Source organism: Athene cunicularia (assembly GCF_003259725.1).
Source record: "Athene cunicularia isolate RWA chromosome 3 unlocalized genomic scaffold, athCun1 chr3_part1, whole genome shotgun sequence".
In the NCBI taxonomy this organism is placed as follows: Eukaryota; Metazoa; Chordata; class Aves; order Strigiformes; family Strigidae; genus Athene; species Athene cunicularia.
Window position 1 is genome coordinate 124,619,460 of NW_020799097.1, and position 22,499 is coordinate 124,641,958.

The window sequence follows — 22,499 nt, forward strand, 5'->3', positions numbered from 1 at the left end:
ATTTTCTGTAGCTTTTATTCTCTCTTTTTTTTTTCAAGTGTATTCAAGCAAAAGAGCCATCCAGAATAGCGAGTGCTTCTGGTGAACAGTGTGAACATCTAATGGCTATTCTCATGTGTCCTTTTGCTGGACAGGGTCCTTAGTGTCCCCTTACTATACCATTCTTTTACTTCTGACCAACTTTTATTTTTGCCAGAAAAACTCCTTTATTCAGACATGTCCACAAGGAATCTGGAAGCTGGTGGGCAAATAAACATCTCACCATTTCTAGTGGTGTGTAGTCACTGCAAAGACCATCTCTTCCCCAGTTGTAAAACAGTACTCTCATTCTTTGCCACATCAGTAAATCTCAATTCTTCCTTTCTGCAAAGGCACTTAGACCCTGCAAAAGCAGCAGCAGAAAAGCTTTTCCTGCCAAATATCAATCCTTTGAATTGTCTGTCAGGTATCTGGCACTTCAGGGATGCAGGTTTGCCCTTGTGTCTCAACTACAAGTATGAAAATGGAGGTACATGCAAAGTGGAAAACATTCCTTTGAAATGCATGCCCTGAAAGCATTTCTTTAGTGCAGTAAACCAACTGCTCTGAATCATTGTCCTACTGGTTTTTGTCAGTTCAGTACTTTCCTACCTGGACCTGCTATGACTTTCATATTTCCTTCTCCCATTGGCATGATCCTGGTGTCGGACACTGTTGAAGAAAAAATTGAAACTTTACAAGAGAAGACAGCTGAAGAGCAGGCTTCCTCCTGCCAAGCCTAGTCAGTATGGTTAGATCCTCTAGTCTTTCACATTTTTGCTATGGGAATGTCCTGTTAGATCCTCCACTGAGGAGGATCTTTACTGTTTTGGCTCTTGTGGTCTTCGTTTCAGTAGCCCCTGCAGGCAGACTAATGTGGGGGTCCCTGTTGTGTTTGGTGCTGTATGACTACAGAGGAACATTTTGTCCTTGCTCAGTAGGTGCACATTGGGTTGAAAGCAACCAGCAAGCAGAACAAGAGGATGGAGGCCTGACAGACACACAGCTGCCATTTGGGGTAGAAAGGAGCTTATTAAAGAGTGGAGGAGTAAGATGGCTGGAAAGAAATGGGCAGTGGGAGAAGTAGGTGAGAGAGGTGGATGTGCAAGAGGGACATGAGGGAGGAGAGGACTAACATACCGCCTCAGAATAGGGCAGAGGGCAGGGCATGACTGACCAGAGTCTAAGGAGAACATAGTAGAAAATAGCATACGGTTTTCATCCAATCTCTGCGTTTGCTGACATTTAAAATGTATACATTTTTAGTGTCTTCCTATCTGAACAGCAAGTGCATGACAGACCATTTTAGACCCCCAAAATCAATTATACAAAAAACAGCTCTGGTCCATAGTCTTTTCTTTGATTCCGGTCTTCCCAAATGTTTGGCAATTGACAGTGATTTCGTGGTCAAGGTGTATCTCTAACACCATGGGTTAGCAGCTTCTGCAGCTAACAAGGGGCAGTGATTCTCCTAGCAGTGTGTATATGCAAGGAGCAGTGACACCAGTAGCCTCATATGTATATGTACCACTCCCATGTCCCCTTGTCAAATCAACCACTGTTGTCTGTCAGCCCAATCCCTGTGATCCTCCATTCTGTGCCCTGCTCCCTTAAACAGAAACAAATTATAGAATCATAGAATGGTTTGGGTTGGAAGGGACTTTAAAGACCATCTGGTTCTAGTCACCCTGACACCTTCCACTAGATCTAACCTGGCCTTGAACACTTCCAGGGAGGGGCCATCTAAAACTTCTCTGGGCAACCTGTTCCAGCATCTCACCACCATCACAGTTAAGAATTTCTTCCTTATGTCTAATCTAAATCTGTTACCACTCATTCCTACACTCCCCAGCTTTTCTGTAGCCCCCTTTAAGTACCGGAAGGCAGTCACAAGGTCTCCCCGGAGCCTTCTCCAGGCTGAACAGCCCCAACTCTCTCAGCCTGTCCTCATTAGAGAGGTGCTCCAGCCCCCTGTTCATCCAGGCCTTCTCTGGACCTGCTCAACTTCTGATGTTGGAGATCTCAGAGCTGGACACAGGACTGCAGGTGGGGTCTCATGAGAGCAGAGTAAAATGCTTGTAGTATTCTTATCAGGGCTCCTACTTGGCTCTGTGTCTGTGCCACTAGCATTGCAGGAAGAAGATCCAGCCTTCTTGCCTTTCCTTGGAAGAGACAAACAATAGCTTTTGGGACAGTATTCACAGAGCAGCATCTCCTGAATCCAGGCCAGCAGCAAGGTTGCTATCCTGAGACACTGTGCTGAGCTGTGTGCACAGACCCAGGAGCAGTGCTGCTCAGGGGAGCACCCCAGTTCTCTTTTTGTGCTGCTGGCACCTGAGGAAAACTGGGTATCCTCTTAGCCTAGTGACTTTTTTCTGGATTTTTTTTCCTGAGGAAGGCACTGCACTTGCCTACTCTATTTCCTACCTTTTTCATAAGTAGCGTTGTGTAAAAGACTTGTAAAATCTTCATTGATCAGCACAGGTTCTGGGAGGCTAATAGATCGAAATGGGCTGCCCTGGAGAGGCGTAGGCACTGTCTGTGACCCATGATCATCCTTCTGTGCTCTTCTGTACAAATACAAAGAATGAGACAGTTGGAAAGTATGAATGCTACAGGTGAAGCTCCTACACTAAAGTTGTGGCAGACATCAGTATAAGTACAAGCACAGAGTCAAATTAGGACAACTCCAGCAGAGACCAGGAAAGGAATTGGCTTTGATGGAGTTGGCTTTGATTGCAGTTCATGAACTGTTCTGGAAGTAACTTCTACTGGCTATAGAGGAAGGTTATTTCAGAACTGTTCTTTTGCAGAGCATATTTCATCTAATTAAATGGCTTAATTAGCTAAGGAACTAGCCTAGATTTGCAAAGTGTTTGCATCAAGGCAGCTGTACACTTATCATCAAAACTCTGTTTTCAGAAGGAGGCCAATCAGGACCAAGGTGGACAAGCTGTCTGCTTCATCACAGCAACAGTGTGGCCCAGCAGTGTGCAAACATGCTCCTGCATGACTCTGCTTGGAGAAAAAAGACTGGTGATAGCAAGGCAGGCCATGACTGCATCATCAGGAGTCCACCACGTCCTGCATGCTTGGAAGGGGAAACTGCAGTGCTATTGTCTGGATAGGGGTGGGTTAGCAATAGCTTGTAATGGTGAAGGCTCCTGACTTTCAAAAGTATTCCTGCCCCAACATGTCTCTAGCAGGTCTGTGTGTTTCACCAGGGCCTCATTTTCCTAAGAGCTTGCTGGGACTATTTTGCTGTTGGAATCCCAGTGAGGTGTTACTGTTTGTTTGCTCTGTAGGGTATGTGTCTAAAAGCCTGGGGTGAACCAAAGGCTAGAGCTTCCAGTAATAATCAGGGTTGATATACATGTCCAGCCAGGAAAAAATTAAGAAATTAAGCTATAAGGAAATCAACGAAACAGACACCACTTCTAATTAGCACTTCCGGAGCCCTGGAGTTTGGGCCCTTACTTAGCTTTCACTTTCCGTGATTCCCGCCGTTTCTCTTGCTGCAGCTGCTCAATTTTCTGTTGCATTTCCTCCTGCTTCGCACTGATTTCTTCAATCATTGACTTTGCATCGCTGAGCTCCTCCTGAGAAACAGGCAAAAGCACAGCATTCCCAGGGTGCCCATCAGCCTTACATAGCATAGCTTTGAATGCTGGCTGGTGCACACTAGAGATGCTTCAGGGTGCTTCAGTGAGTGGTTCTGTGATTAGACACTCTTCCTTTGCAGGTCCAGTGTGTGTAATACATGCCATGCAAAGCATGACAATCCTTAATTCAACTATAGGCAACTCAGCTAAGCCAGTGTGATGTCACATGGTTAAGGCACTGATGGGAGATGAAAACATAGTACTTAATCCACCACCAGCTGAAAGCACTGGGAGAACTTTAATGGCATTTGGAGGTAGCCCTGAGAAAGCATGTTTCCCTCTACAGTTCTCTAGCAAGTGTATTAACACGTCGCACTTGGTTCAGATCCCAGTGCGATCACTAACATGTATAAGCTTTTGCCAGTCAGGCCTCAGAGCTGCCTTTTTGGCCTGGTTTCCTAAGGAAATGAGGCCCTCCATAACCTCCCTGTCATCACATCCTCCCTCAGGCAGTTTCAAACAAGACTTTTGACCTTTTGACAAGGATGTAGAGCTCTCTGATGCATGAAGTTCCTGCAAGTTTCATCAATGTGAGCAGCAGGATGGAGGAGACACAAGAGTTTCTTGTAAATTGAAGGAGAGGGATTTTTCCCAAGCAAGGAGGTGGCTTCACTGGGAGTTCAACATTTGGACAGTCAACGTGGGCATGAGGCAGAGGGAGAGCAGCCTTTGCCCCTCCTGTTGTTCATGTAATTCCTTGTATATGGATTTTAAAACCCCTTTTTCCTCCATAACAATGTCCTTGATAACCCTGCCTCTGATTGCTTTGAGACCTCTGCCATGTGCCCTTACACTTCTTGTCTCCCTCACTCATCAAGGACCAACAGGGCTCCTTTTGCCTGGTGCCATCTGTCTCTCCCTGTCAGAGGGTCAGTAACAGGTTTTTCCAGTAAGCAGCCCTCTTTAACTTCACAAGGTATTATTGACTCAGCAAAACCCCATGGGGCAAATTTACCATAAAAACAATAAAACAGTTCCTTTGCCTGTCTCCTCACAGGCAGTCATCCAGTTTCTGCATGGAGACACTGGCTGGTTTAAAGTGTATGTCAAGACTTCTTGCTCTCTAGTCCTTTGTCTTTATCCTCTTGGGCCGGATCAAACCAGGCAGCACTTCCTCCCAGCCACATGGGAGTGCAACTTCAAAAGGCTTTAGGGTTTTGTGTTAATTCCTTGCTCCCCAGCAGCTTTGGTTCCTGCAGGAAATGCAGAAGACCTGACCCAGGGAGAGATATGGCACAGTGGCCCAACAGCAGCCTGTGCACAGGCCACATACCTGTTGCATGTGCAGCCCAGAGTAAGGGTTGCTTGTGCCCAGGGTAGATCACAGCACAGCCTCATGGCCCATTGAGAAGGTTAAACGGGTCAGGATGTGGGTTATGTTTGGGTTGGAATAGTCATGGGAGACAAAAAGCCAAAGGAAGTGCACCAGATACATCTGAAACAATTGCCAGCATATTTTCTTTGCAAGCAGAAAGGATTAACGGAGTCAGGGGAATGCTGCCCTATGACACTTGAGCTGATGTGGCAAGTATGCACACCCCCCCCAGATTAACAATCCTACCTTGAATGTGTTGAGGGAATTCTTCATCTCTGCCACTTTCTCTTCCATGGCACAGCGGCAGCTCTTGACCTTCTCCTCCAGGGCATACTCGCCATGCTGGATTCGTGACAGCTCCTGCATCGCTTCTGTGAAACCCGCCTTCAACTCAGAGGCTAATGCCTGCAACTAGAGGAACCACAAACAGGGTGGGTTCAGTCCCTCCTCCCAGATGCAGGTGGCTGTGTCCCTGAGGGTCACCCATGGTTCAGAGTGGCAAGGAGGCTGGGTGTAACTCATCCTGTAAGGTGCTGTCCTCTTTCTCCTCCTCCTCTCATGGCTGGGAGACATGAAGGGAGGTTTGGCCCCTGCTGCAGCCTCAGTATAGTGTAAGAGGTATTTGTCTTGGGCAGTCAATGTGCCCCTTTTTAGATCTAGAGTTTTTCCAGGCTCCCTGGCAGTTTGCAGCCTGTCAACCTGTAGGACAGCCTGCAACATGCCAAGCAGGTTTGTAACAGTAGCAGCCACTATATCAATCCCCAAAGCAGCTGAGCAATCAAGAACATGTCTGGTTTTGAGAAAGTCCTCCTCCCCCACATGCTTGTGGGGCTGGTGCTCTCCCCAGACAGGTCTAACACCTCCTTGCTCTCCAAGGGCTGTGGAGAAGCTCTGTCCTTGGTCAGCAGGTCCTTTCCAGGGAAGGAGGCAACTCTTAAACTTGTGAAGGGGAGGGAGCTGGAGGTTTTCCCCTGGCATACAGTAACACTGTGCCCCCTCTCCCTGTTTTCTGTCCCTAGAGGCCCTGGTGCTGCTGGAAGAGCTCACAACCTAAGCTGGAGGCAGCTGGTTGATGGCTGGGTGAAGCAGGAGACAGACCGGGGAGAGCCAGGCTGGCATAGCGAGCAGATGAGGCGGGTGTGAGGGGAGGTAGACAGCTCTCGGAGGGCTAAGCAGGGACACCCTCTCCGGGGGCTGGTTGGGCTGGCAACCCTGAACTCTGCCCCCACTACTGTGAGCAAGGCGCTCGCTCTGCCTGCCCAAAGCCCATGGCGAGGTCGCGGACCAAGGTGCTTCGGAACCAGTGGTTTTTACCTTTACAACAGAAATTCGGCCTAACATCTGGTTATAAACTGAGTCCAAAACTGGAGCACTGATGGTAAGAGGACAGCCACCCCGGGAAACTCAGGCGCTTGAGTCCTGTAAATGGAGCAGAGATGGCTTCCGATACCTCAGGGCAATGGCATGCACCATCCTCCTCTGATCAAGACTGGCAGTGTCTTTACAGAGGACGTCTGCTTGACATCCCCACTCCTACCCCAGTGATTACCCCACAGTCCCCAGTCTGGTCTGGCTGGACACACATTCCCAGAGCTACCTGGGTAGGACAAGTAGGACTGACAGGAGCTGGGACAGGGCAGAGGGGAGCAGGAGGCTGAGGATATCCTCCCTCCTCAAGCAGTTAACCCTGATTCCCCAAGCCAGCTGGAGCTCCAGACCCCTTGGTTCAACCCCTTCACCCACCCTTCCTGGCCACAGTGGACACCTTCCTGTCACAGGAATTGTCACCCTGTGAGTGCAGCCTGAAGCATTAGAGGGGCTGCTTGGGGCCATGGCTGCTGGGGGAGGCAGTGACCATACTGTTTCTGATATCTCAGCCTAGAGGGGTGAGCCAGATGGTCATGACATCCTAACATACATGCCTGGAGAAGTGGAGGGATATAAAGTACCGCAACTGTGCAAAATGTTAATATTCCCATCCCTGCTCACAGGTGCTTGCCACACTTCCACACTGAGCTGACATTGCCAAGGCAGTCTTCCTGCTACCCTGTGTCAGGGCTATGCATCGTACACTTTCCTCCAAGTGAGATGGGGTGATTAATCAGATCCGTCCCTTCCAACTGAAATATGCTATTCTATTCTATCCCATGCTATTAATTTTAGAGATCTGCTTCCAGATGGAGATGTCACAGACTGAAGTCTTGCTAGCAGTGGAACAGTCCAGAAGCTGGCCCTGAAGATAACAATGTCTGTGGAGAATAAGCCCAAAATGAAATATTTCTGCCAACAGGCCTGGCCATATCGTCAGATGCTTTCAGAAAAGGGGTAAACTAGACAGATCCTTTGTGAAAGGTACAGGGATGGAAGTCATTGCTGATCTGAAGGATTCAGAGTCAAAAACTGCTAGGCCTCAGCAAAAAGGGACCACTGCAGAAACTTTGATGTCCATGTGCACAGAAATGCTCTGTGAAAGCAGAGTTCAGGCAGCCAAAAGAAAGAGTTGGACTAGAAGCTGGACTAAAATATCCTCTGCATCTAAGAGCAGTCACTTGTAGTTTTGTGGTTCACTGTTGGCCAGGCTCTGCTTTTGCAATCACAGTGCTAGCTTGGTTTCTTTGTGTATCTTTCTCAGTGGTACAGATCCCAGCCTGGGTTTGTTCTGCCTGGTACATCCTTCCTTAGACCCAAGCAGCTTGCAGTGGCTGTTTCAGACACAGAAATGCATCTTACACTCGCATTTATTTCCCTTTGTTGCCACTTGATGGATGAAAGCAGACAGCAACACTAATCAGCCACATCTGTCAGGGCTTGTATGGCTAGATATGAAGTGCTGAAACCCTTAAAACTCCCTCCTCTGCTGCCCTTAGTGCTCAGAGCATGGAAAGGAAACACAAACAGCCTTGTGGCACTGGATGGAAGTCTGATCCAAAATTGAGTGGAGTGGTACAGGAACAACACATTATCTTTGAACTCCTGCCAAGGACAGCGTAGTGCTTGAGCTATGTATTTTAGTTTGAGCTCATTTCTAACAAGCTGTAGAAAACCATCCTTTAAATCCTGTGGGCTGTTACAAATGGAAGCCATTGAAGCATCTGCTTATGCTTATGTCTTGCCCAGGTGATTATGCCTACAGGACCAAAGAGACATTTCACAGTGTGTGAACCCCTGGAAAGTCAAGCCAGTCCAGTTTCCAAAGTTTCTCAAGTGCAACACATAGCAAAAAGATAAATTTTATATTACCACAGAAACTTGCACTGGCTCACCTGTTCATGGGAATAAATACACACTTTAACACTTAATTTGGAAAAGTTAAGGAACACACCATAACAACTTAAGTTGAACTAATGCCTAGAGGATAAATGAATCTGCATGATCATAGGGAGTCCTTAGAACCTGTCCAAGAACTGTTAAAAAAAAAAAAATTTAGGCATCTAAATAATTTCATATGCGATACATATTCTAGCCCCCACCTGCCTTTGGAGCATAGCCCTCAAACCTGTTCAGACTTTGAGGCAGTCCGGAGAAGATTGTTGTGGCCAGATGGGGATGGCTTATGGAAGGAAGGGCTAAGATGGAAAGCAGAGGAAAGAGCCTTGGTGAGCTGGGTTTATTGCCCTGCCTGCCACTGAAAGGATGAGAGGGAACTCTTGCTTCCATGAGTAGCTGTGTCCCCACATATCTCCCCCAGCACCAGCCAGTCTGTTCAGGGCTCTGTATCTCCAAAGGGATGGCTATTTGTATCTGCCATCCTTGGCAGCTGCCTAGGATCCTTACACTAGAACATGGCCTGCTCTCAGGGACCTTGAGCTGAAGCCTGTCAAAACCAGTAGAAAACAGGCTCATGATGAAGAAATACTGCACAGGAATAATTCTGCTATTATAAATACATCCTAGAAAATAGCAAAACCTTCTGTGGCCATGAATGAGTAGTGTTAAATTCCCACATCTTATCTACTGTCCATCAGTTGACACATCTTATGTGAGTGATCTGAAGAAGTAAGGAAACACCGTGTCAGCCAAAAGAGGGCTACCTGAGGATACCAATCTGGTGCAAAGTCCAACACCTGCCACAAACCCTAGATATGATTTTTCTGAGCTGCATAATATATGCTTTTACCAGGAACAACTAATTTCTAACACAGCTACTAACATCTGCATTTAAGGGCAGCACTTCTATAGCCAAGCATTAGGAAGGCTTGCAATGCCTCATAGTGGAAAAGCAGCAGAGCTGTGCTGATTTACAGTGGTAGAGAATCTGGCCCTAGGAGTATATCCAGTATTTATATTCCTAGGCAAGGATGGTAGGAATAAAGGCAGAGCCACAGGGTAAGGACAGAAGAGAAGGATGGAGATACTTAAAGGGGACTGCAAGCACTTAGCAGCTCTTGTTTCACATCTGTGCAATCTTTTGTGGTAACTGCAGTATTCTTAGGGCCCTTGCTGAAGCAGAAGAGGACAGACAGCCAGTAACTTTCATTTAAAGAACTCATTCGTGTGTCCACATCTCAGCTGGGTTTTTCTTGTAAGAAACACGTGTATGGTGTTCCCAGCACACTGTCCCAGCTTTCCATGCATGTTGGATCCACTGTGCTGAGCCCTTCAGCAACCCAGTAACAGCTCCTGATTGGAGCTGTCTGGATGGGAAAAGAGGATGAGACAAGAGAAGCACTGACTAGTTAATAGAAAGCAGTAGCTTCTCCACTTGCCATGGTGGCAATTATAGTGTTGCAATGGTGACAAGGGAGGTTTCAAATAGTCAGGATTTCCAGTTCAGGGATATGTTTCTCTTTCAGAGTATGGTTTTCCATATCGAACCAGACCAAAGTTTATAGTGCTCAAAACTCTGCTGCATTTCCTGCAGACTGAAAATGCATAGGAAACATCACTATGGAAACACTGAAACTGCACCTTACAGGAAGGATGCTCCCTGGACTGTGGTATACAAAATCTTGTTGTATTCATGGTGGCTAATTGCAGCAAGAATGTCAACTCAGAGAGCAGCTGCAAAGCTCTGAAAGTCCTGATCACCTTGAGCCAACATGGGCTCAAAGACAGGGTTTTCAAGCTTCTGGCAGGGGAGCCAGAGACATGCAGCAACACTCAATGCTCTGGCTGGCCCATCTGCTCTGGATTATCAAGCAAGAGCACTCCATGGTCCAAGGAGCTGTGAGGCTGCCAGGATGACCCAGAGCTCCCCCAGAAGATTTAGGCCCCTGCTGGGTAGACACCCCTGCCCCATGTCAGTCAACACATCCTTGCTCCTGGGACAGTTCATCAGAGCTCAGCCATGAAATATCCCTCCAGCCCAGTAAATTGACATTCTCTAATTGGTGCTAATGATGCCAGCTAGTAATTAGCTGACCCCACAAATCACCTGTCTATATACAATTAGTTGTGAACAGAGAAACTTTACTGATGTGTCTTTTAAAATGAGGCCCAAGATGTGATATGTATGATGTTTATTCATGCAGTGTGCACACTTCCATGTTCCCTGTAAGTGCTTACATTTTTCCACCTAATTTAGCTTTTTAACCACTGCTTATATATTAGTAACTCTCAAAACTCTGAATTATTTAGGGCATTTTGATCTTTACCTGGGAAATCTGTGTTGCAGGGGTACTCACAGGCACACTTTCAGTCTCTCCTGTGGGAATAAAGAACTTCAGTCAATTAAAATGACTTATTATAGTTGCTATAAATAACTGGAACAGAGGGTTTGAAGCCCCTCTTGAGGTACAAATCAGTTTTAAAGGACTCAAGTCTCACTTTATGAGGTGTGAACAGCATATTGTTTGTAAAATAAACTGCAATTATAAAACAGGAATGGCTCACCTAAATCAGATGTTAAATTCACCTCATTTTCTGTCCTGTGTCTGTCCAAAGGTGATCCATGAGAAGAGGTAGGAAACCTTGTATGTGCAGTTAGGACTAAATTGCTCCCTGTGTATCAGCCTTACGTAACAGGTTTTTTACCCTAAAGCATTACTGATCCGTCTCTCTTCTGAAATTGTGAATTTTATCCTCTACTATATTTGTACATATTTCTATTATCTCCACAAAAGACTGATCTGATCTGTATATTTTAAGCCCTAAGTTATATTTTGTCACAATGCATTCCAAGCAATGTCTTCTCGAACACCAAACATCGTTTCATCAGTTTAATCATTCCTAGGTTTTTGTGGCATTGTGATCCCACCTGATATTGTACAATGGAGCTAGACTTAACATTTCTGAACCAGACTTAGCTCATGGAGGAGCTTATATCTATTTTGCAGAAGTGTTTTGGACACTGCAGAGACATTACCTCTAGGCATTAATGGGTTCTTGATTGAAACCAAAAAAGTCTGTATTTATTATTTACTCTTCTAACGTTGTCTCTTCTGTGCAGAAACGGAATAGAAATTATCGTTACTTGTGCCACCGTTACACTTTGAGGGAATTGCAGTCCAATGGTCATCAGTTCCCATGTTATTCCCTATGTCAGGCTCCCTGGCTGGCCTCCACTCCCAGAAAACGCCATGCCACCCAATTCCTTGTCTGGATCACCTCCCCTTAGCAATGTCACATCATGAGGTGGGTTTTCTCTTGCTTCCAAGAATTTGCTTCACCCTTCTCTGCTGTCAGTCACAGACATGACCAGTGACCCCATGCCCAATTCTAGGGGCAGCCAAGCTCCCTCTTTCCATGCAGAAGCTCAGTCCCTTACCCACCTGGCCCTTTAAGACCACAGAAATTAATTTCTACAGAGGCTTGAAAAGGGTGCAGAGAGGACTCTATGCAGTCAGCCAGTGATGAAATGGCAAGCTGAAGCCTGGAAGTCAGAGCTTTACAAGGCACAGCTATGTTCTGATTTCTTTACCCCTGAGGGGGAATATCGGTTACTGCCAAGGGCACCTATGAATTGGCCCTGTTCTGGTCTCTAGGATTTGTCCTGATTCAGAGGAACATGGGCAAATTCCTCAGTGACTCACAGAAGTGAGAGACAGAGGAGAAGAGGCCTTGTGCCCCTCTCTGCCCATGTGCCACTTTCTCCCTGTGCTGGCTGGTCTTGCAGCCATGGGGTTGGGTTAGCAGGGTCAGACATTCATTCCTCCAGGGAATATCCTCTGAGGTGCCTCCTGGGGAAAACAAAGGGCAGCAGACAGAAGTAACCATGACCCCAAACTGCCAGCTGTTTCATGTCAAAACTCATCAGCCAGCCTGTACCAAGTCTCAAGTTTCATCTTTTAAATGAGAGATTGTTTTCATTTTTGGCTTTGGCCCTTCTGGGTCTTTTTTTTTTATTATTTTCTCTGCAACCCCACAAACTAGAAACTGACTTTTGTCCTGAAGTGAATGATGAAGCTTTGTCACGATATCTGGAGTTGAGGCTTGAGAAGGCAGGCAGTACTTATTGTGATCCTCCTGAATCAAGAAAAGTGATGTACATGTCTGTTCTGATCTAAATGCTACTGCTGGACTCTTACTGTGGAATGGTAATGACTGACCCGAAAAGAGCAAGACATATTTCTTAATAGCACAATAAAACCAGATGCTGGGAGGACAGGGAGATGCTGTTTTTGCAACTTGGTGGACATATTGGATGCTGAGTTTTGTGAAGGGCTAGAGATGTCAGGTAGAAGTGCAGCATAGCAAGGAAGAGCCATAGTCTCCTCACATTGTCTTTGTGTGTTCTTCAAGCTGATACATAACATAGAGGGCTCGACCCAAGCCCTGCAGGTCTGTAAGGGCCTTTCATTTGGCTTCGGGTATGGATCAGTCTGTAATGTTCCTGAACGCGCTCAAAGCAAGGAACTACTCCTGAGCAAGACCAGAAGAAAGGAGAGGATCCCTGCTACTGTGATTTTAACTCACACCTTTGCTGTGGGCATGAGCAGAAGCACTTTGCAAACACCCAGTCAAAACCCAGATCATTTCTGTAAAGTCACTGCAAAGAGTCAGAATAGAGGAGACTCCTTACAGTTGCACTGTGGGAAGAACGGTGCTTTGTGGTTACCTCCCAATTTCTTCAGTGAGCAGCTGCAGCCCATAGGAGCATGCCAATTAATTGGAAAAAATCCCTGAGTTAATTTCCTTTTCAGCCTGCTGTAGTGCGATGGCCTGGGTACACAGACCTAATTTAGTCAAATTAAAATAATAATAATAGAGAAATTAACTCTTCTGTTTCTTATGCCATGAATGAATGTTGGCACCACAATGAATCCTTTAAGAGGGAAAGAGATGGTCCAGGCTCTCTCTTGAGCTGGCAGTTATGGGCACTCCTAAAGCTGCTCCCCCTGCTCCTCACAGTTTCAAGAGTTCCTCAGCATATAGACACAGGCAGCTCAGGTGGCAAGGCAGAGTACAATGCTGCAAGGGGTTTGGGGTGGAAAGCAAGTACCACTAGCCATGCATTCCACTGTAAGAAGGACATCTAAAGCCAATAACCACTAAAACCCTGGACCTGAAACCCATGAGCTTTGCAGACTTACTAAAAGTGCTGTAGACTGTAGCAAGACTGGTTGCATGCAAGCAGTTGTGGCCTGTAGTGCTTGCAAGACCAAGACTGGTACAGAAGTCTGGGTTGTGGCACTGACATAAACAAGAACACCTTGCAGCAAATCATGTGGGGGAGAGAAGCAGGTCCTCATCATAGCGCCCTGGTGTAAGACGTAGCTTTTTACAGAAGTCTCTGTACATCCCAAGGCAGAGGTGAATCCAAGGCAAGAGAGGAGAATGACTTCCTGTATTGGACATTACATATTCCACAGGATTATTTTCTAGAGGGAGGTGTTTCTAAAATAAGAACTAAAAACCTCAAACCCCAGATATTTCTATGAAACTAAAAGAAGGGAACACTTGTCCACAGCTGCTGTGGCTAAGAGGTGCTCTTGGAGGGCTAGCTGGCATCTGCCAACAGGTCATACGAGAGCAAGTTTCTTCTTCACTGTCTGTCATACTATCAAAAAGTGAAATAGGAGGATGTTTTACCTTCTTGTTTGTTTGAGTCCATGACTGCTATAGGGTGTGCATCCTCGTAGGGACTCCTGCCCTCACTCTGGAGGGGTCTGGCTGGTCACTGGGAACATCCCATGGCTTAGAGTTGCCCACATGTGAGCCCTGCGATGGGTGAGCTGGTGCGAACCCTGAGTGCAGAAAGATACAGAAAGGGTTTATTGAGTGGAGATGCTAAAAGTTCAGAAAACAGATGGAGGAGGAGAGATTTTAGAGGGAATGAGGCATCCAAAAGGTTTGTTTGGATTCACAGTGCCTCCAAAAGCAGAGCGGGCATGGGTACAAGCACTCCCCTCCCAGCCCAAGGCCATTTGTGCTTGTGTGGACAGGTGATTAAGAGGTACTGTGTAATCCCACAGAGATTACTTGCTCAGCAAGGTGCTTCTTGTATGAGTACAGAAGCAAAATGAGATGTGTTTTGAACGGCACATGAACATTTTGCACAGCTGCTTTGTATCAAAGAACCACCTTTTTGCTATGCAACTAATCACCCAAAATGTTCTCCAAACTTGTGTTTGGGCCACAGAGATATTGCCTTCACAATTCTGCTGCTCAGTTGTGCCGGCACTTTTGGAGGGACATGTACCACCATGCAGGTTCTCTGGAAACCAGGGCTGACAAGAGCATAATGCCGTGTCCAAGTCATTCCCTTGGTAAAGCGTGTCATCAGTCTGGTAATGGGGTTAGGACCTTAGGAATAGTCTTAAGATAATGCATGATTAATGATGCAGGCAGAACCCCAGAAAAAATAGATTGCACCAGCTCACACTTCTCTTATCAGCATGGGCACTGCCCCACATCCACACTTCCTCTCCCCAGAGTTTAATTCAAGTCTGATTTTGTCCAGACTTACTATGAAAGTAGATGTGATTTAGGAGTCTCAAATAACCTCCCACCTCCCTTCCTGTTTGACATAGATATGCCCAAGGCTGATGTGAGTTATCGTTAGCTTTGCTAATGGGATTGAAGAGGCCCAGTGTAATTATGGCACAGATCTCTGCTGACGCAGCACTGTCAGGAGGGGTGTGGTGGTTCGGAGAAGCCTGGGGTGATGTTTTCAGGAAAGCAGGCACAGAGAAAGGCACATAGCATTAGGCAGATGGGAGAGACACAAAAGACGAAAAAGCCCTGAGTGGCTTTAGGAACTTGCTGCAGAAGCAGTTGCTTCTGGTGCAGTCAGCAGTGTAGCTTGGTGGCCACAAACTTTTGACCTAACAGCTTTCCAGTGTAGAACTACTCACAAGGGTTAAGGGTGGTAGCACCATGGGGGGCCCTGAGATGGAGGAAATGCTGAGCATTTGTGAGCTGTGTGGCAAGGGATGTTTTTTGCAGTCAGGCTGGGAGTGGTACCGCCATCAGCATACCCAGCAGGCCTCTTGCTTAGTGTAAGATGTGGACTGAAAAGTTTCCAGCACAGTGCTGGAGGGCCTTGGGGTTTAGCATCTTCTTGAGACTGAGAATTAATGAAAGGATAAACTTATTTGTAAGGGAGCTGCTTATGAGATCTTCTAAGATCCGCTGTCTTCTCAGGACAGAGGGTGCTTTGGTGACACGTTGAAAACCTGAGCAAAGGTGAAGGGACTTTGGATGTGGGCTTTGTACAAACAGGCTGGGAAAGCTTCTAGGTGGATGCCTGGTTACAGTGAGATACATGGAATAGTTTGTTAAATCTGTTTTCTCTCGGCTGATAGTGTAAAAGTTTTTTTTTTGCTCTGAAGTCTTCAGCTCATGGCAGAGTTTAGATGGGCAAGGGACTTCTGGAGTTATCTGACTCAAAGCAGGACTAACCCCAAAGCTACATCAGATTGTTCAGGGCCACATCTAGTCCAGGTCTGAGTATCTCCCAGGGTAGAGACTTCTCAATCTTCCTGGGCCTGCCCTAGGGCTGCACTGCTCCCATGGGGAAGAATTTTTTCCTTATGGCCAGTCTAGGTTTCCCTTGTTGCCCTGTTACACCAAAGTAATTGTCTTTCATGTGTCCTCTAGCTGCAGCCTGCAATTTCCTGAGTTATCCCTCATTCTTTGTTAATTAAATAATTGCATTACATTGGCTACTTTCCAGCATTTAGGGCTCACCGGGGGACTCTGTGAATATATAATATTGCCTGCATGTCCCTGGTTCATCTGAATTGTTAAATATATGGAGCAAAACTAGTCAAACATTCTCATTGCTAAAACAAAAAAGCCTTGTGCTTATGACAATTCATCCTTTCATTGTGTCTGTGAGAAGAGCCTGACTGTCTGGGCTAGAACTCCCATTAGGTAGTTACAGATGGCTGTAGGACACCCCCCCTCCCTTCCCCAAGCTGAACAAACCCAACTCCCTCAGAGTCTCCTCCTATGCTGTGTGTTCCATCCCTCTTTAGCAGAAGATAGGAAACAACAACAACAAAAAAAAATTCTGAGAGGTACTCCAAAGAATGGCAAGAATTCTTCAAAAAAAAAAAACCCAACCTATGCAGTTGTTTTTAAAGTAACTAAACCTCCCCTCCAGTAGTTTTAAGAAGAAGGTTCTTAAGTTTGGATCTCTGAGTGAAACAGACTTTTAACTTCAACTTCGCTAGCAAAGTTGTTAAACTTTGCTCCCAGTTTAGACTAGTCAATGCCATAGCAAATTTCTGAGGCTTTTGTTATTGGCCATTGAACTAGGACCAGCTCATTTAACACTGAGAACTAGTTTCAAAATTCAGAATTGTTTTTGTAGTGTTGGGGGAGAAGGAACAAATAGAAAAAGCAAAACAGGTATGAAAGAAACATAAACCTTCTCTGTGATAAACTGTTTCACTGAAAATAATGAAAATAGCTTTTTGCTGGAAATTAATTAACTTTTTTAACAAAAACATGTACATATTTTTATCCATTCTGTTTTTACACTGTTTTATCATGCCAGTTGTAGCAATATAACAGCATATAATTGTTAACTATTAATAATAATTAGCAAATATCAATTAGTATGGAATTAGTTATATTAATATGCCATTAAATACACTAACTGCATAGTCTGTCTTTAAAATTTTATAAATTTACTATACACTTGGTGAATTGTTCTCGGTATCCCTCATCTCCAGTGACAATGTGACATTCATACCTCTGACCTTTGCAAGGCAGGGTGATCATACCCTGTGGGTACTGGGAACATTTCTTACATCACAAAAATGAGAATCTTTAACCCATAGTGCAGCACAGTTTTATATGGGGGAGTCAGGAAACTGTAATACATGAGGAAACATTGTATAAACAGGTCACAATGGCTGGCATCCAAGGTGAGAAAAAGCCAGAATTAAAACATAATTCAGTTCCATGACACGCTCTCTACTGCCACTCTTAAGACCAGCTCCTCCCAGGCATCTGAGACTTCAGAATGCTTGTGTCTCTAAGTCCCACTTGGGCAGGTCCCTTTGCACAGCACCTCACTGGGGCTATGCCATCAGTCTCACAGGTGGTGATTCAGAGTGAAGGATGCAACGCAAAGAGAATCTGTGGCTACCCTCCACTAACACATGGAAACCTATGGTTGTCATGAGGGGTGATGCACCTAAGAGGTTAAGCTCACAGGAGGGACTTCCTCCCTCTGCTATGCTACAGGTGATGATGTGAAATGTCTTGGGTCCACTACAAAAAAAAATAAGTTTGTCTGATATGGAGAAAAATAACCTACATGAGGTTTTAATTAGAGAGAAATAAGACTTGTAGAAGAAGGGCTTGCATGAGGATGTGTCAATGCCCCATTACCTATCTTCTGTTCTCATGTGCTTTCAAGTCAGGGCCACACAGGCCTGGAAGGTAGCATTGTATCTTATCTCTTGGGTTGTAAAAACACTGTAGGTTCCTGGTACCAGAAGGAATTTTTCCTTATAGAGGGAGCATAAAACCATATCTGCACAGCACGGAGATTTAACTGAGGAGCTTCCACATCACACTCATGCAGACAAGGACAATGTTTGAGCACTCCTCTGCAGAGCTTAGGAGTGAGGCTTTGAAACTGGGACACTGGGGATGCCACTATCTCCTCCTGCTCCAGGCACCACCAGGAGCTCCGGTATATGGTCACACTGCAAAGTAGGTCGACCTTGGTTATGTGGGTCCAGAAAATCTTCCCTGTTATACCAGAATAAATGTCCTCTAGATGCAGCCTGCTATTTCCTGAGTCACCCCTCGGTTCTTTGTTACATTAAATAATTGCATTATACTGGCTACTTTCCAGCATTTAGGGCTCATTGACGAACTCTGTGAATACAGAGGAAACCAGGACTGTGGCCCTGGTTTACCTGAATTGCCGAATATACAGAACAAAACTAGTCAGTACTTCCTCATTACTAAAACAAACAAGGCATGCTCCTCACCATGGTTTGGAGTGAATGGTTGTCCTCTGTTTCCCCTCAACTGCTGGGGGGGAACGACGTTTATGCTGTCCTCATCAGGGACAAGGGTTTCAGTCAGCCTGAGTTGGATGAACAGTGTCTGGCTTTTTCCCAAAGGGTGCAAAAAGGGGTTGGAAAATAGGACTGACATTTGACCCTAAGACCCTGGATGTGGGCTGCTTGGTCAAATCCTACCTCTGCTGGCAGCAAACAGCTCAGAAACCCACAGCAGAGTGTAGGTGAGTAGGAGGAACCCTGTATGTCTCCAGTCCAACTTCCTGCTCAAATCAAGGCTAACTCCAAACTGTATCTCTAGCTCCAGTCTGAATATTTCCCACACTGGAGTCTTTGCAGCCTCTCTGGGCTCTCCAGTATCCTGGGAAAGAATATTTTTCCTTACATCCAGTCAGGGTTTACTTTGCTGCAGTTTGTGTCCATTGCCTTTCACTGTGCACCTCTGGGAAGACTCTGGACTCTGCTTTATAGCCCCCTTGAGGCAATTAAAAGCTGAGGAAAAAACTTCTTTTCTCAGTCCTGAGCAAGCCCCACACCCTTAACCCTGACCCATATGAACATACATGAATGCATGTGCAATTTGCAGCAAGTGCAAACCCTCCATGAGGCTGCTTTCCTCAACCACCATCCAGCCTCCACCCACAGCAAATCCAATCCATTTGCTTGATATGCCAGCTGACCACAGGGTAGTTTCTTCATCAGCAAGGAGATGTTATTGTTCCTCTACAAGCTCCCCACTGGACAGGCTCAACACCCAGTGACATGAAGACTGTCTTGGCCCACAACCCAAACCCATGCCCCCCCTGCTTTAGGGACAAGAAACAACAAAGATGTGCTTGTTTCTTCAGAGCTAAGCAATAAAAGTCATTTACCCTCCTGCAGCTCTCATCAAGCCAGAATTACATCTCCAGAGCGAAGCCCAGAGAATAGTTTCAGGGTGTTAAAGCCACCAGATTCTTCTATCATGGCAAAAGGAAGTATTCTTCCCTTTTGTCTCTATCTTTCCTCCAGCTGCCAAATCTGCTGAGCCCCAGAAACAAAGCTGAGTGCCACATCTGCCATTAGTGATCGCCATGATTCTGGCCACTGGTGTCCAGCAAAGAATATGGCCCCAGTGCCTTGCACAAGCAGCTGGCACTGCAGCCCCTCTAGAGCAGAGCGTGTAGCATGTGAAAGTTAACAGAGGTAGAGCCAGCACACGTTTCCCAAGGAATCCCCAAGGAGAAGGTATGGGTGGACAGGAAGGTCCCAGTGGGTCGCCCACTTTAGCTATGCCTCAGGCACAGGGTTGAAGATGGGAGCAAGGTGCCACTGAAACAGTACAGGGGTGGGATTCCCACACAAAGCTGTGCATAGGGAAGGCAGGTCCTGAAGCCTGCAATGCATTTGTGTGACCATGCGCTCCCCCCACATGGAACTGGGAGAAACAACCAACTGTGCTGAGGATCACTTGTTAAAAAGACTAACCAAATACCCTGAGGACCAGCATGCAAACAGGAAAAGTTCAGTAAAGAATTTACAGCCTAGCCTTTACAGACGACAGTAACTATTTGTTTGGCTTTTGGTCCCATTCTGCTTCTGAAATCATTACATGGGTAACAGTGCAGGGGAATCCATATGCACTTTTGCTGCTTCAGTTGTTAGACATCTATAATTTTCCTAAATAACTGCTTGGGATCTTCCTAGTGACTGTCTCAATCCTGCCAGCTGAGATTGCTGGCTGTTTTAAATATCCCACTTGGAGAACAACACCCAGTTCTCTAAAAAGAGAAAAAAATCAGTGATTTACTCTCATTGCTCTCATGCTTTTCCTCCAGCTAACTCTAACACAGTTGTCATTCAAATACTTCAATTCAGTATGATACCTCAATTTAGCTCTTAAATGGTAAGAGCGTCTTTTTAACCTGGTATTTTAGAGACCTTACTACAAATGCAGCCTCACAAGATTCTGCAGCACACTAAGAAGCTAGATGTCCATACACAGTCTTAGAAGAAAACAGCTGGAAATAACTGTTAGGCACTGAAGATGCAAAATACTTTAAATACCATTTTATGTGCTGCACATGCAACATTAAATAGCTATGGCTCTAGCTTTTTCTAAGAACATAAAAAATGGTATTATTAATCCCACTCTTCATCCCATGATGAGTACATTTTAAACTTACCCCAGGCTAGCTGAAGATCCTTCAGCACTGGTGGTTGCCAGAGTTGAAAATTAGTACTGTGCAAGAACGGAGAGAGAGAGAGGAGAACAGTGGTGGCTTGACATTTCCCAGGATGGGACGGTCACATGCTAATCACTGATTTGAGATGCAAGCATAACAATTACCTTCTAATTATGTAATCTTTGGGTCACATCCTCGCATCCCCATGCAAAAATCAGGACTGTGCACTTGGAAGATGATACCAGTTTGGGTTTTTTTTTCCCTTTTTAATTAGAATTGCACACTGCTGCGAAGAGAGGGTGAGAAGCTTTATGAAGTGACAGGCAGAGGCGGCCATGTGGTGAAAGCCAGATACTGATGTGGTCTCTGCTACTTCGCTGAGCTCAGAGGCTCTTAAGTACCTGGTGTAGCACCTGCAGCTGGGGAAAGGGAGACGGAAGCAGCTTCTTCCCACTTTCTCTGACACCCTTAGTCTCCTACAGTGGGATGCCAGGGCCAGGAAGGTTCCCCTTCTTTCATTCAGGGGCCAAGAGCAAGGTTGTCAAAGTAGCCAGGGCAGGGGAACAGCAACCACCAGCACTTGAGTATTTTCTGTTGCTTGTTAGATCATGAAAAATTTACTCTGAGTAAAAATAAGTAAGGACTTGGAAGGAAGTGGAAGAATGGGAGGCAGCAGCCCTTCATGCCTGCTCCATTTCTTCACTAAAGTCCTTCAGGGCTTCTTGCTCTGAAGGGTGTCAAGAAAGCACAGGGAGAATGCAGGTAAGCCAAAGCCAGGGGTGTCAGGAAAAGGTTTGAGCCAGTCCAGGGAGTTACTTGAAGTGTAAAAGCAGGGAGACATAAAGGAGGAGGAACAGTAACACAAGGCAGACTAATTTCTCCCTGAAAGACAAAGATCTGCTTCACAGATACCCTTCAGGCAGAAAACCTGAAATGTAAAACTACACAGCCTACATCAGTATGATTGCTGTGCAGCCCAGATAAAGGTGGTGATGGGGAGTCCTAGCAAAGGAGTTGAAAGAAGAGGCTCATGGATTAACAGCAGCTCTGTGGAAGATGCTGATACCTCTGAAGTCAAGGACTAGGGACAGAGGACACTGTTTCTTTTTTGGAGCTGGTTATTACAGGAACAAAACACAACATTGAACAAAACAAAATTCTAATTCTGAAGGAGTTTGCTGGAAAGTGTATTTTTTTAATGGGTCAAAGACATCTGTGAATTCAACAAACAGCTCAAACTAGGAAAGACTTTTTAATAAATAAAAAAATTTAGCATCACAATTCTATGAACAAAACATTTCAAATAGAGATTTTCCCACAGGCAGCTTTAAGAAAAAGGGCTGAAAGGCATTATATTGCCAAATGATCCATGAGCTTCTTTATTTCAGATGGCTCAGTATGTTTCAGTCTGCTGATAATGTGCCATTTTTTTCATTTTGCTAATAAACCACAGGGACCAAGTTTTTTCTGATTCCAAGCAAAAGGAGCTGAGTACTCGAAGGTCCATATGAAGGAACAGCATTTGTACACTGTGTCTGCAAATGGAGGCAAGAACAGGTATTTACTAAAATTCCATTAAATATCTGGCAAGCAAAAACTCAACACACATTTTTTCCTGACAGCACTGATATGTTGGAAGGGTTTTTTTAAACACGAAAGCAGTTTTTCTGTTTTGTAAAGCAAAGTATTTAGATTCATAGTACAGAGACCTTTGATGACCAAATACAAACAAAAACAGAAATAGATTTTTCATTGCATTAGACTTTCTGAAAGGACAGTGGCAGCATTCAGACCCCCCTATGCACTCTCACATTCACTTCCCTTCCCCAAGAAAAGCAGCTTTGGGTCATGGCAGAGGTCTGTCCTTGAGTAGTCCAGTACCATAGCTTGGAGGTTATGGACTTGACCTGCGAGGAATAACTACCATGTCACTTAGGAGACTTCAGCTGATCAGTCTGAAAAGAAAAAT

The 22,499-nt window shown here is 45.5% G+C and overlaps 1 protein-coding gene across 1 annotated transcript in view; it reads right to left on the bottom strand.

Moving 5' to 3' along the window:
* Positions 1-20,576, bottom strand: part of ARHGEF33 (Rho guanine nucleotide exchange factor 33) — a 34,942-nt gene extending 14,366 nt beyond the window's left edge. Inside the window, exons 1-7 of the mRNA XM_026846077.1 lie at positions 20,531-20,576; positions 13,966-14,120; positions 10,590-10,639; positions 5,242-5,406; positions 3,496-3,617; positions 2,446-2,588; positions 631-690 (exon numbers count right to left, since the gene is read on the bottom strand). Of these exons, the coding sequence (XP_026701878.1) occupies positions 631-690; positions 2,446-2,588; positions 3,496-3,617; positions 5,242-5,406; positions 10,590-10,639; positions 13,966-13,987 (562 nt within the window). The 5' untranslated portion in view covers positions 13,988-14,120; positions 20,531-20,576. The remainder of the gene's footprint in view (positions 1-630; positions 691-2,445; positions 2,589-3,495; positions 3,618-5,241; positions 5,407-10,589; positions 10,640-13,965; positions 14,121-20,530) is intronic.
* Positions 20,577-22,499: the final 1,923 nt, after the last annotated feature.